This window comes from Bidens hawaiensis, unplaced genomic scaffold (genome assembly GCF_021521415.1).
Source record: "Bidens hawaiensis isolate Kalapana, Puna unplaced genomic scaffold, B.hawaiensis_p1.1 tig00039060_1, whole genome shotgun sequence".
NCBI lineage: Eukaryota > Viridiplantae > Streptophyta > Magnoliopsida > Asterales > Asteraceae > Bidens > Bidens hawaiensis.
In genome coordinates this window covers 91,197-112,757 of record NW_027496868.1, presented here as the reverse complement: position 1 = coordinate 112,757, position 21,561 = coordinate 91,197, and the positions used below count along the sequence as shown (strand labels likewise).

General features: G+C 31.5%; 1 protein-coding gene and 1 non-coding gene across 2 annotated transcripts; both read right to left on the bottom strand.

Annotated features, from left to right (window-relative positions):
* Window positions 1-6,214: 6,214 nt before the first annotated feature.
* Window positions 6,215-9,583, bottom strand: LOC143590924 (uncharacterized). Its single transcript, XM_077071268.1, has 7 exons — window positions 9,524-9,583; window positions 8,908-9,035; window positions 8,547-8,599; window positions 7,690-8,462; window positions 7,482-7,559; window positions 6,590-6,652; window positions 6,215-6,490 (listed from the first exon to the last, which is right to left on the bottom strand). Exons 1-7 carry the CDS (start codon window positions 9,575-9,577, stop codon window positions 6,431-6,433), a joined length of 1,209 nt encoding a protein of 402 aa, XP_076927383.1. The 5' UTR covers window positions 9,578-9,583; the 3' UTR covers window positions 6,215-6,430.
* Window positions 9,584-20,609: 11,026 nt separating this feature from the next.
* LOC143590927 (small nucleolar RNA R71) lies at window positions 20,610-20,716 on the bottom strand. Its single transcript, XR_013145579.1, has one exon. It is a non-coding gene; the product is annotated as a small nucleolar RNA R71 (small nucleolar RNA).
* Between the last annotated feature and the right edge of the window lie 845 nt (window positions 20,717-21,561).

Here is a 21,561-nt window from a genome sequence, read left to right as displayed (position 1 = left end):
AAGACACAATTATAATTAAAAAGACACAAGAAATTGCAAATTATAACACAATGCCGAACAAAACATAACACAATGTTCAGGAATGTAACACAAAATCAAGAAAAAAAGACACAATGCCAAGGAAAAAAACACAATCAATGACGAAAATGAACACAAAATACAATGATAAACAAAAAGACAAAATGATCTTTTTCCCTCAACATTATTTTTTTTAGAACGAGGAAGACGGTGGAAACATTTTTGTGTTTTTATTTTTTTGTTATTTATTAAATTTGAGTTATGATTTTTTATTTTTTTGAGAGGTTTTTTTTGTACAAATCCTTCTCATTCTCTTATTTTTGTCCCAATTTGTAGAATAACTTGACCCTATAATAATTACAACATTAGTTATTTTTTTTTAATTATAACTTTAATTAAATTGGTTTTTATAAAGTGTGAAGGATATACTTATACAAATAAACAAATATAATGCTTTTAATTTAAAAAAAATCTATAGTTTTTTAATATTATTATAAAAACCATAGTAATATAACAATTAGTAATTACTAATTTAATCTAACATGCTTTCAATAATTTTGGAATGTTTTTAGTTCAAATTTCTATCATTTATGGTTTTTTTCCTTTGACCAAAATTAAAACTATATATATATATATATATATATATATATATATATATATAAACAAAACCTTTAAAAGCTCTCTGGTTGTTTCCTATATTATCTCAAGCTACCAGATTACTTTATTTGTAAATCGAGGCTTCTTATGCATTTGACCCGAATTCCCGGGTATGGTTCTCACCAAGCCCAGATAGCCCTTAAACAGGTTATAACAACTCATTAAAATAAAAATTAGTCTCACCAAATATTTGATATGAAAATCCTATAAAATAAGGATATACTAAAAATTAATATCCGATTTTTTCTAAAAAATATTATTTATAATTAAGAAACTGTTTTATAGTAAAAAAAAGTAGGTCATGGGTCTTATCAAACCACATAGCTTTTAAACCGAGTCGTAATATCTTATTTATTTGTGAAACTCTTTCATCATCAAACCCTAAGTATATTATTAACTTCTTTACAATAAATAAAATTAAAGTTATAAAAAATATATAAATATTAGAAATGAATAATGTAAAACAACCCCCGTAATACAGGGGATAAAATCTAGTGTGTGTGTATAGATAGATAATGCACGAATTTTAAATATTTAACAACAATTTTATACTATATATTCATGTATTGCAAACAGATACAAAACTTGAATTCCGATTTCCCTTACAAAGATTTGGGGTGTTCAAAATCTGATTTGAGTTCGAAACGTTTGAAAATTGATTTGAATTTGATTATTAAGATTCGAATTCGATTCGACTAGTATTCGAGTGTAGTAATCAAATACGAATTTATGATTTTTTTTATTTGATTCGAAATTCAAAATATATATATATAGGGTCAGGTTAAATAAAAACCCACTTAAGTTGTGAAAACTCTAGAAACCCATTCTCAACCACATGTTTTTAATTAAAGTTTAAATATTGTGGTCCACAATTAAAGTTAATAAAATATAAATATAAATATAATTTTTTCTCTCTCCTGAAAACATATATAAAAATTAGTAAAAAATGTTAAAAAATAGCAAAACAAATTTTTTTTATTTTTCGATGTTTTGTATTAAATGTTACAGCATATATTACGTGTGCAAAAAAACAAAAAAAAAACGATGTTACATAGAGTTTTTCACGGGTTTTCACAACTCAAGTGATTTTTCATTATATACTGTCCCTCTCTCTCTCTCTCTATATATATATATATATATATAAGGGAAGTATCATGCGAGAAGTGATATTATAGCAAGTGCGAGAAATGAATCTGAACCATTAATTGTTTTAACCAATGGTCTAGAATGAATATGACAAATTCGTAATTAAAAACATACATTTACATTTATGACATATATTTAATTAAAAATGGTAGATATGTCTATTGTGTTGTAGATCTCATTAAACCACACTTTAATGTGTTCAGCGGTTACTTTTAATGACTAATCAATGCTCATTAGATAGTTAATGTGGTTTTATTTTTTTTTCATTAAAATTATATATATTATGGATTTGACCCTTTTCATATTGTTATATACATTATATTTAGTTAAGTCTACATTTCATTTGTTTTGCCTACACTATATAGTATAATCAAACTGATTCCTACACAACATTAGTTTTAGTTACGACTGCACAATATTTGAAAGTATGCTTACACTACATTAGTTGTGTCTACACCACATTAGATATGTCTAAACTACATTAGTTATGACTACGCAATATTTGAAAGTGTGTGTCTACACTTTATTATTTTTCCTACACTATATTAGATTTGTCTACACTACATTAGTTATGACCACACAACATTTAAAAATATTCCTACACTAAATTATGTATGTATGTCCTACATTAGTTATGACTACACAACATTTGAAACTAATTCCTACACAACATTACGCAGCTACGTTACTAAGATAATCCTACACTATATTAGTTGCTTAAATGAAAATAAAACATTGTCTAGGCCGTTAAAAAAATTATATAAATATATATTGGTTGTGTAGTGAAATATATTTTATTAAAATATATTTTAAATTTTCCTGAAAATGTGATACTCAAATTTGAGATCGAATTATCTACTGAATAATGACAAGTGATTTAATAATAAAAAAGAAAGAAAGTCTATACAATTTATATGAAATATAACAATTTAAATAAATATTTGTAACTTTCTCATGAAAAATGGCTTACCCATATATAAGGAAAACATCTTTTTACTATTAACCCATGTCATTAAATAAATAATAAAATAAAAGATAATTTGTGATTGGTCGAATTCATTTATCGCACTAAGAAACACTTCTGAAATGAACCTAATCCTATATATATACACACACACACACACACACACACACTAGATTTTATCTCCCGTATTATGGAGGTTGTTTTACATTGTTCGTTTTTAATATATATATATATATATATATATATATATATTTGGATTTTAATTTTATTTATTGTAAGAAAGTTAATAATTAATATACTTGAGGTTTGATGATAATAGTTTCACAAATAAATGATATTTTATAATCCGGTTTAAAAGCTATATGGGTTTGGTGATACCCATTACTTGTTTATTTTCTTTATTATAAAATTGTTTCTTAATTATAAATAATATCATTTTTTAAATAAAATAGGATATTAATTTTTAGTATATCTCTATTTTATAGGATTTTTATATCAAATATTTGATGAGATTAATTTTTAATATAATGAGATGTTATAACCCGTTTAAGAGCTATTTGAGTTTGGTGAGACCTTTACATGTGAATTCGGGTCAAATGCGTGAGACGTCTTCATTTACAAACAAAGCAATCCGATGGCTTGAGAGAATGGTTGTTTTAAAATTTTCTTTTCTTAATATTTATTTTTTGGATTTTAATTTACTTTATTGTAAGAAAGTTAATAATATACTTAGGGTTTGATGATGAAAGGGTTTCATAAATAAATGATATGTTATAACCTGTTTAAAAGTTATCTGGATTTGGTAACCCATGACCCGCTCATGTTTTTTACTATAAAATTGTTTATTAATTATAAATAATATCTTTTTCTTTTTAAACTGGATATTAAATTTTAGAATATCTCTATTTTATAGGATTTTCATATCAAATAATTGGTAAGATTAATTTTTAATTTAATAAGATGTTATAACCCGTTTAAGAGCTATCTGGTTTTAGTAAGATCCATACCCATAAATTTGGGTTAAATCAATGAGAGACCTCCATTTAAAAATTAAGCAATCCGGTGGCGTCCATAAAAGGAGGGAGCGACCACATCGCGACACGTAGGACTTTAGGTGTTTCATTTATATATATATATATATATATATATATATATAAATATATAGGAGAAGTATAGAATGAAAACCCATTTGAGTTGTGAAAACCCGTGAAAAACCTATGTAACATCGGTTTTTTTTTGTATTTTTTTGCACACGTAATATATGTTGTAACATTTAATACAAAACATCGAAACATAAAAAAAATTGTTTTGTTATTTTTTAACATTTTTTATATGTTTTCAGGAAAGAGAAAATTTTATATTTATGTTTACATTTTTTATTAACTTTAATTACGGACTACATGATTCAAACTTTAATTAAAAACACGTGGTTAAGAATGAGTTTATAGAGTTTTCACAACTCAAATGGATTTTTATTTTAACCTATCATATATATATATATATATATATATATATATATATAGGAGAGGGATATTTTGAGAACCATGTTGAGTTTTAAGAACTTAAGAACTCAATTCTTGGCCACACATTTGATTAAATGGATTTGAATATGTGGTTGAGATTAAATCTGACCAAAAAGTCAAAGTAAGAGAGAGAATATAGATGTAAGTGGTTACACTAACTTTTACGTCTGTTACACATGTGTAAAAAGTTGGCTCGGTGCGTAAAAAATTCTGTAATTTTTTTACGTATATGTAACCTACATATATTACGCATGTGTAAAAAAAATTCGGAAAAAAAAATCGTTACACTGAGTTCTTTCGAGTTCTTAAAACTCAAAGGGGTTCTCATTTGAAATCTCCTATATATATATATATATATATATATATATATAGGATACATATACGTAATATATATATACACGTGTGTAATATATGTAAGTTACATATACGTAAAAAAATTACAGAATTTTTTACGCACCGAGTCGACTTTTTACACATGTGTAACGGACGTAAAAGTTAGTGTAACCACTTACATCTTTATTCTCTCTCATACTTTGACTTTTTTGCTAGATTTAATCTCAACCACATATTCCAATCCACCTAATTAAATGTGTGGTCTAGAATAGAGTTCTTAAGTTCTTACAGCTCAACATGGTTCTCAAAAGATCCCTCCCTATATATATATATATATATATATATATATATTCTTTATTTAAAATGCCAGACGTCACAATAGTCAAAAACAATGAACCTAGATTAAGCAACTTTAAAGCACAAGGGCCCCACGAAATTTAGCATTCGGATTTTCTATGATTATGCTTTTTCTTATTATAATACAAAGATCATGTGTTGTTTTATTTCGTCATCTCAACTCATAGCATGTAATTTAAAAATGCCAATATATTTGTGACCAAATTCAGATTCTTTCTCCTATTTACATTTAAAAAAAAGGACCTTATTCCAGTTATTTTCAATTAAACATTTCCATGTAGACATGTTTTACTTATTCCATCTAGCCAAATTAATAAATAAATAATTTATTACTTGAGTATTATTCTAAATTAATAAATATTCAAATGATTTAATTTAAGGGTGGAATATTAATACCACTAGAAGGAAATAGCTTAAAATATGTATATTTTTGATACTCGTGTTTACTATATTTAATTTAATACTTCAAAGTATAGATTTACTGTTGATTTTATATTAGAAAACAAAAGAGTAACAACCCGTTCAGAATTGGAATTCAAAAACCAAAATCTTAAAACATTGTCCCTCAACGTGATAAGAGGGTCACATGGGATTTCAATCCTCTAGATTTTAATTAAAAAGGTAAATTGGATTTTAAATAAAAACATATAATAACATACTGATCGGTAATAATCCACATTTTAACCAATGATATTTCTTACTCTTGTTTTCGTTGTCAAGCTCAATATGATTTGCATAATCATCATAGACTTACACTTGACTTAACAAGTTTCGAGACAAATATACAAATGTAACCTTAGTTTTATTATACCTATGGGAGATTGTTCAAACTCGCATACGCTATTTTTAAATATTAACCACAATAACTGCCGTTCAGAAAAAATGATAAATATATAAAACATAACTAAATGAAAATTTTGAACTTTGTCCAGGTATAATGTTGCATGCATCGCCAATCAAATAATGCCTAGTTGCTTATGATTATTATCCTAAACCAGTTAACTAATTGCTATAATATTAACTACCTGGTTATAAGCAGGGAGCCGAGACAGATAAACCGTTATTAGTTTAATAACAGTTCGGGTTCATGTCAACCTACCTGACTCAATTATAATCTACTGGCCCGTTTAAAACTATAGCTCAGAGCCTCAGATATTATGTTCGTGATTTATGTATAACTTTGGAGGCCTCTATATAAGGCACAAAATAGCTGGCCCCTTTCTAAAACCTTAATTTCCTGTATCCAAAGCAATGTACATGTTACTTTTGTATACAAAAGTATCCTACCAGGAAAAGGGAGCGAGCCCGAAGAAAGCAAAATAGTACACATCAAGTTCACTAATTGTAACGGTCAATAACAACATCTAAAGAAGAAAACAAAAGTCGTCAACAAAAGGCCTCTTCATAGGATGGCCATTTTCGAGTATTGCTTTTATTGTGCTTGCCTCCTGTTGCGAGCAAGGAGAGCCTGCAGAATCTTTTTTCTCGGTCCCTGTGAAAAGGATAATAATTGTGACCAATGTGCAAAACTGGACAACCTATTCTTTTCTATATGAACATAAGATATATTATCAAGGTTTAAAAAAAGTACCATAGGTATGTTCATCTCTTTAAGATCTTGTTCTCCCATCTGGCTCAAACTAGTCATGTCAACCTGTAATTAAATTTTAGAAATACATAAAAATTACACAGTCACCAGCACATCGGGGTCAAACAGGCAACAAATAAGAACACATACTATAAAAACCAACATGCTTTCTGTTTTTCTCGTAAAAGTCCCTTAACAATATTGTGCACACAATGAACCAACGTACTTTCTGTTTTTCGTAAAAGTCCCTTACAAATATTTTGCATATAAAAGTTCCTTAACATGTTAGATTTGACCAAATTGTTATATACTTTAAATTTTTAATACATGAGAAAAGAACTGACATGAGTTAATGTTATATATGTCACGCTGCAAGACAAAGTCTGTCCAATGTTTGCCTTTTCTTTTCCATAATTTAATTCAATAAGTTAATGATAACAAATAATCTTTCAAAAACAATATAACAAAAATACATGAGCATGGACGACATAACTCAAAATAAAATAAAAAACTAAAAACATATAAAATGGTTTGTATAGATTAAAAATCATTAGAAAGTTATAAACAAATGACTTTTACCGCTACTCTAATGTAATTTGTCAAATAATGTTTTCATGATTTCATCCAATCATAATTAAGAGATACTTTTCTTCTTTTCAAATATAATATGTTAAGGGACTTTTATGATTAAAAGAAACAGAAAGAGTGTTGGTTCTTTTATGATATTTGCCCTAAAAATAATTTTAAAAAACGAGTCAAATGGATAAAAAAATAACTAATAACTAAATTGTATAACGTTCCTTTAATCTCCGTTTTTGTAATATGGCACATTAGTAACTCTTACCACAAAATAATATAAAAACCACAAAAGTCAGAACTTAGAACTGCTTTTTACCTCCTCAACCTTGAATGAAATCAAATACTTGTCCAATCCCAATGAGTGCAAAAATCCCTCCACAGTATGATAATCAACCTAGAAAACATAATGACCAAAAGAAGTAACAGATTAGATCTATTACATCAATTAGCAATCAGACATATTTTCATTTTTACCCTGCAAAACTACAAGTACAAACTGTAAACAAAAAGGTTAGTAACTTAACTGGATATGGATTTGGTGGCACAATCCTCCCCATTGGCAGTTGGGGGGCTACCAACGGTCCCACAGATTTTGTTAGTCCATCAGAAATAGGCGGTTTTATGGGAAAAGATGGGGTAGCATATGACACTGGTCTGGAATCATTAAGCGGTCTTCTTATCGGCTCTTCAGTCGGCGGTGGTGGTAAACTGGCATAATTATCCAGCACTCTATGCTGTGATGGGCGGTCCAAGGTCTTAAAAGCGAAAGAAGTCTTTGATAAGTCCATCTGAGATAGAGTTCTTGAAGTTCTTGTTGAGGTAAATCTGTTTGGGATGTTACCACCTGTTGGATCTAGATTTGGTTGTCTGTCACTATATAGCTTGTGCACAGGTGGGGGTGGCCCAATCTCAGCTGGGGCCCGCATTAGCTGTCTATCATCTCTTGGTTCAACGTCAGCTGGATCCCGTACGAACCGTCTATCAGTTTGTCCAGCCTCAACAGAGTCCCATATGAGCCGTTTATCATCTCTTGGCCCAACTTCAAGTGGGTCCCGCATTAGCCGTCTATCATCTCTTTGTCTAACCTCAACTAGGCCCCACTGACCATCTTTTGGCTGAGGTATGATCTCAGGTGTCATCTGTCTACTGTTTCTTGGCTCATGCAACCGTTGGTGATTTTTGTGATTAGTTGATGAGGGACGAGCTTTTTGTGATAACATGTCACGAAGGTCCACATTCTTCTGCTGATTTTTCTTAATGATTTTGAACCGCAGATCATGTTTACTAAGATGAGTATCTATAGGTATAGAAAAGAGAAAAATTCTGACTCAGTAGAATTTTAATCAAGCATTATAACTACTATAAAGAATAAGCCAATTACCATCTACACCATTACTAGCTTTGGAACTCAATCTATTATCAACTCCACGCTGCCTGAAAGAATTGAATAGACATATAAATATCAAACATAAAGAAAAAATGATTTTATTTGCTAGTCAAAGATTCCGTTGGTATCATGTATCTAAATAACTTGAAACAGTACATTTGGCAATCATGACCGAATAATCTATCAGAAGAGCAGTAACATATCACTACAAAGTTGTTGATAAAAGTACTCAACAAACAAAACTGTAATTATGGCAAACCAATCGATATTAAGCAGAAGCTAATTTCAATGTGAATGAACAACATTAACCAATAATAAGCTGCAACAAGAACAGAATGAGAGTAAGAAAAACAACCGTTTGTTGTCATGATGTACCGCATCCACATTGCTTCCTAACCTATCTCTAACTGATCGCTTAATCCCAGCAACCGGAACCGAGCCAGGAAAATCACCATCCTCCACATCCCCTGCTCTCTTCACCACCTAAACAAATTAATTTCCATTGCTTAAAAATACTCCCCAAAGAAAACCACAAAAAACAAATCCTTCCTACATGCAATGTCATATTCAGATTCTCAACACAACACATAATCATATTACTTAATGCTTACAAAACTAAAGACGAGCATTTTATACCTAATACCAGTACTCATTTTTCATGTTTTCAGCACCGGCACCTTACGCTTTCGGTATTTTTCAGTATTTTCAATGGCGCCGAGACCAATCGTTACCGAAACGAAAAGAATCGGTATATTGTTTCACTCGTTTCCGATATCCCTATTACAAACTTTAAACCACAGATAAGTAAATCCTTCCAATCTACAACAGTTTATTAAAACACCTAAACTTAAAACACTCATATCAGTGGTTAATTAATCACACAAAATGATGCTATTTACTTAAAAAAGAAAATCGAAAATTATGATACGCATTGGTGTTGATGGTTTATATATATATATATATATATATACCTGACCGCTGCGACCTAAGGTGATTGTAACTCTTGGCCGCGATGTATCCGCCATTATTATAACTACAAACTTCAATTGATGAAACCCTAGATGTTGCTGAAGTGCAAATTGGTGGTAGGTACTAGTAATCGGTGTGGCTAATTAACTTGATGTTCAAATGAATGATGAAAAGGGGTTTTGTTGAAAAGAAAAGGGGGAAACAACGGAGGTCAGAGGATCTCGATATTTGTTTTTGACAATAGCTAATTGGGTTTGAAATTACAATGGGTTTTTAACCATCTCGAGTTTAAAAAATAAAATAAGTTTGCTGGAAAAATAGTTATCGAGGGCCAAGGATCTTTCAATCTTTCCTCGGGTCAAGTGATCATTGACCAGAGAATCTTTACTCAAATCTGGCGATCCTCTTCTGCAGTCGCACCAACCGAGCCCAGGATCTTTAAACTGTGTTGGTTGTTTAATGCATAAGAACCGAGACGAGTTCAAGCTTGAAAAACTACTTAGGAGCCGAGCTCGAGTTTTAAAAGTAGAGCTTGAATCGAGGTGAACTCGAGCTTGGCGCAGCTTGTTTACACCTCTAGTAGCAAATAAATGTTTGTTAAATATTCTACTTAACTAGTTTTTACTTTCATTAAAGAAAGAATAAAGAAATTAAATATTTCAAGATAAAACTATTAGAGGATATATAAAAAAAAATATATATTCAAGATATGAAAAGATTATTAGTATTTGGTTTTTGTATATATCCTCTAATAAAAACAACTTACGAACAAATAAAATTCTGAGAGTGAAAGATCAAACAACTTTTATACTTTTTGTGTGGAGTTTAAACCAAGGGGGTATACTCATCCCCTGTCCCTAGCAAGTCTGAGTTGGTCGATCGGTGTCAAGGAGCACATACCCTCATTCATTATGGCATTGTCGGAGGAGGAAGAGGATTACATATTTTCTTGTTTTTATTTATTTTTCAAGTTAATGATGCAACTATTCTTTTGCATAAAAGTGTGTAGATTTGCAACAAAAATATCATGAATTGAGGTGAGTAATGTGTCAACTCCAGCGCGGCTCGGCCTGAGAAAAAGACCGAATTGAATGAGAAATGAGGATCAATGACCAGACCATATGGGATGTGCAGGCCTGATGTTTTTTTGGGTCAGTCAGGCTGATTGGAATTGGAAGCAGGATTAGGGGTCTGGTCAAAAACGGTTTGGGCCGTGCAACTTCGATTGGGCTGCTGAGCATAGGCTAGGTGGTTTTTGTTGGGCTGGCCAATTAACGTACAAATTATGAATCATAAAAGTCCAATATATTTAATCAAACTTATGAATTACGATTAGTGCTGCTCCAATAATCCAATTTAGTGATGCCGTGTATAACACTATGGTTTAATAGAAAACTAGTGATTTTCCCGCACGTCGCGCTGGGAAATTAGTTGGTAAAACCCAAACGTTGCAGCGGCGAGTTAATGTGAGTTTGGTCGATATTGGCAGCCTTTGTTTGTTATGGTACCAGAATTAAACCTAAAAAACAAATTCTTAAAATAAGAAACAAAAAAAAGTAGCGAAAAAATAAGATATTTATTCGGCCAGTAAAAACCCCAGCCTTACGACGGTGATTCGACGCAAACTCGATCAGCATCACTTACGTTGGTTACGCTATAAGCAACGTTAGTAAAAACCCAAGTGTTAAAACCCAAAAAAAAACTATTTGGTCTACATCTCGGCATTATGTCATCTAACTGACACGAATTCGGTTGATATCGATGGTACCGATACTAAATCATAAACATGATTTAGTAAGTAGAAAAAACACATACTTTTCTAAAGAAAAAAATTCAAATTTTAAACAAAATAAAATCAGTAAAAAAATGCATTATCTTCTTTAAGTATCCACGACAAAACAAAGAAGAAACCATTATTACACATTGAATCCGGTTACAACAGGACTCGAGCATGCGCTGTAGTCGAAGAAGAATCTTAGCAATCAGTTCAATAACCATTAGACCATGACAATTAGTTGGTATTGATCTACTCAAATGATTTATCTTATAGCTTAACAAAGGCTATAAAAACCATGTGACAGCAACCACCACTTTTATATATATATATGGTTAGGTTATTTTAAAAACCCTCTTTAGTTAAGAAAAATTTGGAAACTCTTTGTGAGCCTTTGATTGTTTAATCGAATGGCTGAGATTCACGCTGAGATTCACCCAATTCAAAATAGGTTAAGGAGAGTAGTTTTAAATGTCATCATATTATGTTGTAGTACAATTAGGGGCAAAGTATGTATTTTTATTGTTTTGTTTTTCTCTCACCTACATCAAAAGGTGAACAACAAATCTACTTTTCTATTTTATTCTAATTTGGGATTAAATCCCTAATTTTTTATTAGAATCTAATTTGCTTTTGCCTTTTAATGTAATCAGTTTTGGAATTACATATTTACATATTTTTGTTTTTTCACATATTTTTTTACACATTTACATATTTGCATATATATTTACATAATTCTATTCACATATTATTTTTACACATTTACATATTTACATATTTTTTTTACAAATTTGTAGATTATATTGTTTTTACATATTTACAAATTTACATATTAGTTTTTATATTTTTACATATTTTTTTATAGATTCACATATTAGTTTTATATATTTACATATTTTTATTTTTAGATTTACATATTTATTTTGTATATGAAAATTTACAAATTTACATATTTTTTTTATTTTTACGAATTTACATATTTAAATATTTACATATTGTTTTTACATATTTATAAATTTAAAAATTAATGTTTAAAATTATTAAGGTATATTAATAGCCATCAACAAATTATATTATATACATACAAATTAATTCAATGACATAAATGCTCCTTCTAGATGAAAACTGAAGAAGAAGAACATGGATGATGTGAAAGATTGTGGACCACAAGTAGAGTTTTCAAGGGTTTTTATAAGCGAAGTGGATTTTCAAATTACATAGTTGGCATATATATATATATATATATATATATATATATATATACATATGATTGAGTTCATTTAAGAAGTATTCTTAATGCGAGAAGTCATTACAACCAATCATAATTTTTCTTTTTATTTTATCTTTAAATTATGTATAAGGGCATATTGGTAATCTCTATATATATTTTATTTTGGTAACTATTAATTGAAGGGGGCTTCAAATAATATTATTTCTTTTTATTCCCTAACTTTACTAATTCATTATCAAACCAAAAATTCAATATTTCAAGGATTTTTATATTGTTAGGTTAATTAAATTTCTAAAATCGATTTAGATATTCGCCAATTTGGTGTTACGTAATTTTCACCGCATTATAATTTAGTGAATTAAACTCTCCTATACAAATATATAATGTGGTAAACATGTTCCATTTTATTATTTTCTATCTTTGTTTGACTATAACAATTTAGATATTACTCGCAATACATTTAAGTTGATTATTATACACTATTATCATATTTTAGTCATTTAGTGTTAATTATATTAATTTTCATATAGATCTCAAATGATGATCATACTATTTAGATATCAGAATATGTGATGTATTTTTTCTTAAAAGATCATATTCATTAAATTTTAGATGTATGTGTGTTCTACGTATGTACGTATGCTTGCATGCATGTATATACGTACCTATATATGTTTGTACGTATGTATATGGGTATGTTTGTACATGTGTATGTAGGTACGTATGTATGCAGGTATGTGTGTGGGCATGTAGGTACGTACATATGTATGTATGCCCGTAGGTATATGTATGTACATACGTGTATATGTATGTATGTAACTACGCATGTATATATTTATGTATTATGTACGTACGTACATATGTATGTATGTATTATGTACGTACGTACGTGTGTCTGCTCATCAATTATTAGCAACTATACACTAGAACCAGATGCATATAGTAAAAAAAGTTGAAACATGCAATCAATCGGATACAGTGGAATCAACCACCTTACACACATGCAATTTTTGAAGAATCAAACCTCCACTATATATATTATTAACAATACAATTTGATGTATAAAATATTTGGGGAAAAAAACGTTTTACCTAGTGTCAAAGTATGAAAACTTAAACACTTGATTGAACCAAAAAAAAAATCCTTCTTTTTTTGGAATAGTAGGGGAGTAAAAAGAGGGACTCATGACGTTACAACTTTTATTTATAAACAATTAGCCTATTTTACCATTTAAGCATTAAACATTAGATGTCATTCTCAAAATAATTACAACAATACCATCCTTTATTTGAAACCATTGATCTATGTAATCAATGGATAAGATTTACTTATCGCACTTCTTGCTGTAATATCATTTCTCGCATGACCCATCCTCTATATATATATATATATATGTATAGGCTAAGTATAAAATGAAAACCCATTTGAGTTGTGAAAACTCTAAAAACTCATTCTCAACCAAATGTTTTTAATTAATGTTTAAATTTTGTGGTCCACAATTAAAGTGAATAAAAAATGTAAATATAAATATAACTTTTTCTCTCTCCTAAAAACATATATAAAAATTAGTAAAAAATGATAAAAATAGCAAAATATTTTTTTTTATGTTTCGATGTTTTGTATTAAATGTTACAACATATATTACATGTAACAAAAAAAATAAATAAATAAAACGATGTTACATAGGGTTTTCACGGGTTTTCACAACTTAAGTGAGTTTTCATTTTAACCTTACCCTATATATATATATGGGTCGTAAAATCCAAACAAAACTCTTTACACTTTAACATAAAATATAAAGTAAGTCATTCAAGGGTTGACTTATTCTACAAAGACCAAAAAAAAGTGTGAGGAGTCATAATTAATTGGCATGTGTCAAATGGGGATCAAAGAAAAAATAATATAAAAGTAATAGTACATATTTTCTCTTTTCACATGCAAGTCACATGCCAATTTCCTAATGATTTTATAACGTCTATAGCTTTTTCATATGATATTTTTATTTTAAAAAAATCACCATAATAACAAGTGTTTATTTTATCTTTAATATGAGTATGACTTGTTATATAAAAACTAAAACAAAATTTACGTCATTGTGTCTTTTTGTTTGTCATTGTTTCTTTTTTCGTCATTGTGTCTTTCTGCTTGTAATTGTGTTTTTTTCGTCATTGTGTCTTTCTGCTTGTCATTGTGTTTTTTTTCATTATGTCTTTCAAATCATCATTATGTTTTTTTAATGTTAATAATACCGTTATGTAATAATAATAATAATAATAAATAAATAAATAAAATGATAAAGTAACAACAAATTATTTAATATGAATACATATTACACAATAACCTGAAATGTAAAACACAATGATAAATACATATAACACAATGATCTAAAACATAAAACACAATGATTAATACATATATCACAATGATCTGAAACGAAAACACAATGGAAACTATACATTACACAATGACATGAACGTAACACAACGAGCGTATTGTTTTTTTTCTTCAAATTAGGTGAATGTCGCATGTTAATCCTGAACAAAAGACAATGAACATATTAAATAATGACTAAAACACAATGTTAAATAGAAAAACAAATCATGAGCATAAAGACATGGTGACAAACAAAAAGACACGATGATGTAATCTTTGTTTTAATTTTTATCTTTAATATGAGTACCAATTGATAATAATACAATGACAAAAATCTATAACATAAAGCATAGAAAAACACAATGAACAACCATGTAGGGATAAGCAAATTCGGTATTAGTACCGATTGGTACCGGTACCGAAATCGGTACCGATCTGGTAGCGTCGGTACTAAATCGGTACCAAAGTTTTGAGTTCGGGATCGATACGGTATCGGTATTTCCAGAATTTTTACCTTTAATACCGGTACCGACACCAAGATTTTATGATTTTCAGGATAGGTATTTTCGGTACCGGTACAATACCGAGCTCATCCCTAGTGCATTGCCTGTGAAAAGAGAAATTCAACAAAAGTAGGTTATTTATTACCATATGTCATTCACATCCATTTTTTCTCTTAAATTAATATCCACCATTAAAATATAAGACCAATGGATTAGATTTCTTCTCATCCTTCTCATTGTTGTTGTCCTTTGTATTTTAACTTTATCATTCATTCAGTTCATTCAAACTAATTCACTAGCATATTCAACGTTAAATTTGATATAATGCTTAATATATATAAATCCCTTGTCTATTTTAATTAATATTTTATTAGTTTTTGTTCGGTTTTATTAGAATTTGTATATTACTAACATATTTGAATAATGTAGGTTCCGGGACTTGTTCATGGTTAAAAAGGGCGAAAAAAGAGCTAAAACAAGCCAAACCGGTGAACCGAAGCATCAGAATTAAATCGGACCGCATCAGGAAACAAACCAGACCGGTCAGTCCCCCTCATCCGGAGCACCGCGCGATCGGGAGGCCAAATCCCGTCGCGTGGCGCTCTGGGCAACCAGTTTCTCGAATTTTCTTCGTTTTTTATCAGTTTTGGGCCTAGGAAACCTATATAAACACCCCTAAACTTAATCCTGAGCATACCCTGTGAACCAGAGCCGAATTTGGAGTTTTCTAGAGCTTAGGATTGCAATATTTGGCGGGTTTGAAGGCAAGGAATCAGCCGGTGAAGTGCCAATCGATCAAGAACGAAGACTACGGGTTTTATCACCTATTTTCTTCCGTTTACATTATTTTTCACCATGATTTCATTTAAGTTTGTTTTGTTTTATTTTATGATGCTAGGCTAAACATTATAGACTGCCTAGGCTTATGACGAACCTACTTTGACGTTGTATTTTGATTTGGGATTTATTTATCGCTATGGTTTTGTGATTTAGTAAAAGGTTTAATTATATTAAATTGATGCGTATGGATATTTAGGATTGTTTGATTAATTGTTATTATTCCAAAGTTGCCTTGATTATTGTTTGTCATTATGATAGGTTGCTATTAGGTCATCTACTTTGTGTTTTTGAGTATTTTATGGTCGATTCACGATTAGATCCTAGGAATTGTAACACCCGTTAATTTCCGGTTTAAAAGAATTAAAGCCTGTAAAGTATGTATAATTCTCGGGGTTTAACCGACCTTTCTCAGAAGCCCTCTCACCATCCCGGTACGTTATAACATTTAACTTTTCAACCAAAATGTTAATTCTTTATAATTGGAAGGACTAGATGTGAAAAATGTTTATAACATAAACAAATCTAACCCTAACCCCTTTCATAGTCCGATCGGCAGCTCCAGCCCCCCCCCCCTGCGATTTTCCTTTTTCCGGCCAAGGCGTGAGCGTAAAACATCAATTAAAGGTTAGTCTAACGTCCATGCAAGTCTTTTTCACCATTTAACCCGTTATTGAACACGTTAGGGTTGAGTTTTGATGATAACAGTTTGTTGACAGATTCGTATACGTTTATTGTAGGGTCTGTAACGCGATGATAATCCATTGTTTTTGATCGATTATTGATTCCATGATGTTCTACTTTGAGTCTAGTTTCCAGAAAGGTATAATATGTAATTTTTGGACAAGATTTGAATGGGTTTTATGAATTTATAAAATTGAGTGTCAAAGCTGATGCGGGATGACGGACTCTGGTCTGTCTTCCCGACATCATAACTCTTTTTCAACAAGTCCAAATTAGTTGGTTCTACTTCTGGAACTTAATATTTTGAGTTAAGAATCAAAACCAATTGGAATCGTTTAATTTGGTTCAGTAATGAATATTATAAAAATAAAACCATTTTGTTGCGCACTGAAATAGCTGCACGTATCTTGCTGTGTTGGAGGAATTTTTATAATTTTTGTGTCCACTAGAAAAATATAATAAAAATATTTTTATAAATCTAAGACATTTATTAAAGTCTGGTAAAAATTTAATAATTTATTTCAAAGGTTATCCTATGTAATTAAATGCATCTTCGCATGCTAAAATCTGCACGTTTTACTTGTTATTGATTGATAGGTTCGTTTTAGGCTTAACCAGTGGGTGTTCAATTGTGTTCTTTTCGAGGCTGTTTGAAGTGAGTTTTTGCACCACAATCTTCCTAGGTATGTCCCGTATATCATACCTAAAAATCATGTTCATTGGTGTTCGTTAGATTGGTCAACTAGTTGTAGCTTGATTGTTAGTGTTCGGTTGACTAGAATTGTAGTTTGTTGCGTTTAACGCGAGGGTGGAAGTGATTAACGACCAATTCAGCTCAGGGGAACTTGGTTTGATGTATGGACTGTTGAAAAATCATTTTAATAAGTTATGGGGCTGAATTGATTGTCGGTTACTCCAACGGGTCAGTACAACGCACAATTGCGTTTATTGAGTATATGGTGCGTTGTACTTGCGAGTTACCGACCCATTTGACTCGTGTAGCGTCGTGTGGACTTGTTGGCTGTGATTTTATCATAATGGGTCCACACGGGGCTGAGTTGGATGTTAACGGCCTAAACAACTCTTAAACGCGCGTATGGGTATCACTTAGTGCTTCCGGGGGTAATTTGGGAATTCTTTATTCCCGGGAGTATCTAAGGGTCGTATTGGTGAATGTGAGGCCTCGGGGGCTGTTGTGATTTAGTTTGATGAGGTCGAGGCTTTAGGTGACCCGAACCCCGTTAGAACGTCTCATAGGATAAACGAGTCATCTTGATGTCATTAGTATTGATTGAATGTAAACCGGCAGGTGTTTGAGTCTTGGGATTACTTAGGGATTCTCTAGCTCGTGGTGAATCCGTGTCTCGTGTCAGGTGAGTTCATGATGCCCCTTTTAACTCTTTTAAGTTTTGGGCTAGCATGCATACCTAAATGGTTTTTCTTGATGAAACGTTTAAACTATTTTATATAGGCTTGCTAGTATATAGTTGGCCTTTGGATGTATAGTATGTATATATATATTATTGTATGGCCAATATTTGGCGATGTTGTAGTCGTTATCGACTACGGATGTTACGTATGCCTACTTTGTGTTTGCATACGTTGATGAGATGTTACGTGTTTGGGTTGTACGTTTGCTCGACCCTGATATTATTACTTGGATGTTATATATATATATATATTTGTATATATAGGGATGCACTTATAAAGATGTTTATATGTATGTATGTATATGTATATATACATAAGGATGATTATTTATCGAAGATGATGGCCTAACTGATGTATCCCTTTTATAGTTTAAAACCTTTGGAATGACTATTATGATTATTAATATTGATATTATTTATTTAAACTTGAACTCACTCAGCTCAAGCTGACTTTGTGTGCATGTTAGTGTGAGTTTTAGGTTAGGAGGTGGATGCATTGCCGCTTGGACGTGCACGAAGCTACTTGGACGGTGGAGAGCATACTTAGTAAGATGTTTCAATAATAATAAACGTTTTCTTTTTAACATTTATTTAAATACATTTAAATCGGTTTTGGGAACTTATTTTATTATTTATGTTTTCCGCTGAGTTATAATCTGAAATGGTTTTCAAAATGAAATGAATTATTTTGGGTTTAAGAATTTTGTAAGTTTCGTTTATGATTCCCAACTATAGGATTCTCGGGATTCGGGGTCTTACAGGAATAACAATTATTAATTAAATAAACCTAAGTGTACTGCTGACTTAAATCTGTAAAGTGCTAGGTTATTGATAGATCTTTATTATTTAATCTTGCTAGATTTAGTTCTTCGTAAGGAGTCCGTCTAGGTTTGATTATTTATTATTGTCTATTGAATCAATTAAATATATTAAACTGCCTTTGATTTCCGCGCTGTAAGGTAGGATTTCATATAAAGGAACTAAGTAATAAATAATTAGGTGACCGTAAGGAAACTTGATTTTTAATACTGGCGTGCGTTAAAACTTATTAGAAACCCATAGGTGTCTCTTGGGAAGGGTCAGGGGTCCTGTTCGGGTTTTCTCTTATGTGTCTATTTTACGATCCCAGTCCATAACTAAATATTTTCCCGATTAATTAACAACTGAAATTTAGGGGATTCTAGCCTAGGTAGTTATCTCATCATCATCTGAATTAAGTCCAAGTTCTAAGTTTAGTCGTCTTTAGTTTTCTTAATTAGTTTATTAGTAAAACCCCCTTACACAAATAATAAATAAATAGTCGTGTCTGTAGTTGAGTCTAATTTAGCTAATATACGTAATTAAAGAGTCTCGTGGGTTTGATATCCGGACTTACTTAGCTATACTAGAGTCGACCGGTTCACTTGCCGGTTAGTAGTTTAGTTAAGTTTAAGTGTCTTGAATTTATTACTTAGTGTCTAGATTAGCGTAATTTTAGTTAATAATATTAAACTACTTTAAGCACATCAAGTTTTTGGCGCCGTTGCCGGGGACTTTTGGCGATTGCGTTTTTAGCTTTGATTAGATTTGTCTGCTACATACGTGCTACTTGTTTTGTTTTGTTTTGTCTTTGAGTTGTAGGAGTCTAATTTATTTTAGTTTAATTTTAAGGCTATTTTGTTTTATTTATTCTTAGTTTTATTTTTGTATTTACATAGAGTTTACTCAGGTGGTGTGGTGTGCTTTTCAGGTTTATGCCACATCTTTATTCGCAAGGACCACCTCCGCTAAAGTCAGAAGCCAGTTCATCATCACCAATCACCATAGATTCTTCACCGAAGTCATCACCACACAGTTCACTGTCGTCGAGTCCCAGAACTATTCCCGATATTCACATAGCCGACAACCGAACCGTTTACCAACAAGCCTTCGAGGGTTTCACCGGAGACCACTCGCCCATCATCACCCCCATAATCGATAACCCTAATTCCTGGCAGATTCCCTCTTACGTCATAGCCAATCTCACCCAGACTAATCTATTCCATGGCCGTGGCGATGAAGACGCACCAGCGCACATCAACCGTCTTACCCGTGTGCTCAGAACGTTCAATTTACAAGGTGCTAATGAAGATGCCATTTTCCTCCATTTGTTCCCGTTTTCACTTACGGGTCATGCCGCCACTTGGCTCGGATTCACAACCTGCTGGAGCATTCACTACTTGGGAGGCGTTGCGTACCACTTTCTTGAAGAAATACTTCCCACCTGCCAAAGCATCTCGTCTCCGTGATCAGATTCATTCTTTCCACATGGAGCCGGATGAGCCGTACTATTAAGCATGGGAGCGTTTCCAAAACTTATTGTCCCGTTGTTCACAACATGGTCTTACTCCGCGGGCCCTTGTTGAGAAGTTGTACAATGGGATGACATATGAGACTCAGGCTCGATTCGACACTGCTGCTGGAGGTAATTTAATGGATAAGAAAATTGTAGTTGAGTGTAATGAATTGTTTGAATGTTTTGCACAGTCAGAGTTTGCTAAAAAGCCACGTAACGGGAATTCAAAATCCCGTCACTAGTACACCCTCATCCGTCCAAGGTGTGCACCAGGTTAATCTGGATACTAATGTGACGACTGCCTTAGAGAGTCTAGCCAGTGAGATTAAAAAACTTTAGGCTAAGGTAGATAAGTGCGAGTTGTGTAGAGGGGGGCATGGGACTTTAGATTGTCCGTTGATAGGTCAGGAGCAGGTTGAATTCATAAGAGGGCAAAATAGGGTTCCTAATGCGATTAATGGTAATAATAATTCAAACTGGAACAACTATAAAAAATAATAATTATAATTCTAATTGGCGTTCTTCCGGTACACCCCCTAGTTTCCAATCAAATTCAAATCTTAACTCGGGGCAGGCTCATTCGTTTAGTGTGGATCAAGAAGTCAAGGTGGGAGTAATGGGCAGGATTTGAGTAGTGGTATTGGTAGGTTAGGGGAGATGATGAAGCAAATACTAATTAGAGATCAGGAATCTCAGAAAAAATTTGTCGATCATGATTTGATTTTGAGGAATCACCAGTCCGCACTTTTAGATCTTCAGAGAACCATGGGTGATATAGCCCGACGTTTAGATGAGAGACCCCAGGTCAGTTTTTAGGTTCCACTCAGCAAAATCCAGCAGCTCAGTTAAATGCGTAGTGGTAGGGTTTTAGGTCCGGAGAGAGAGATTGAGGTA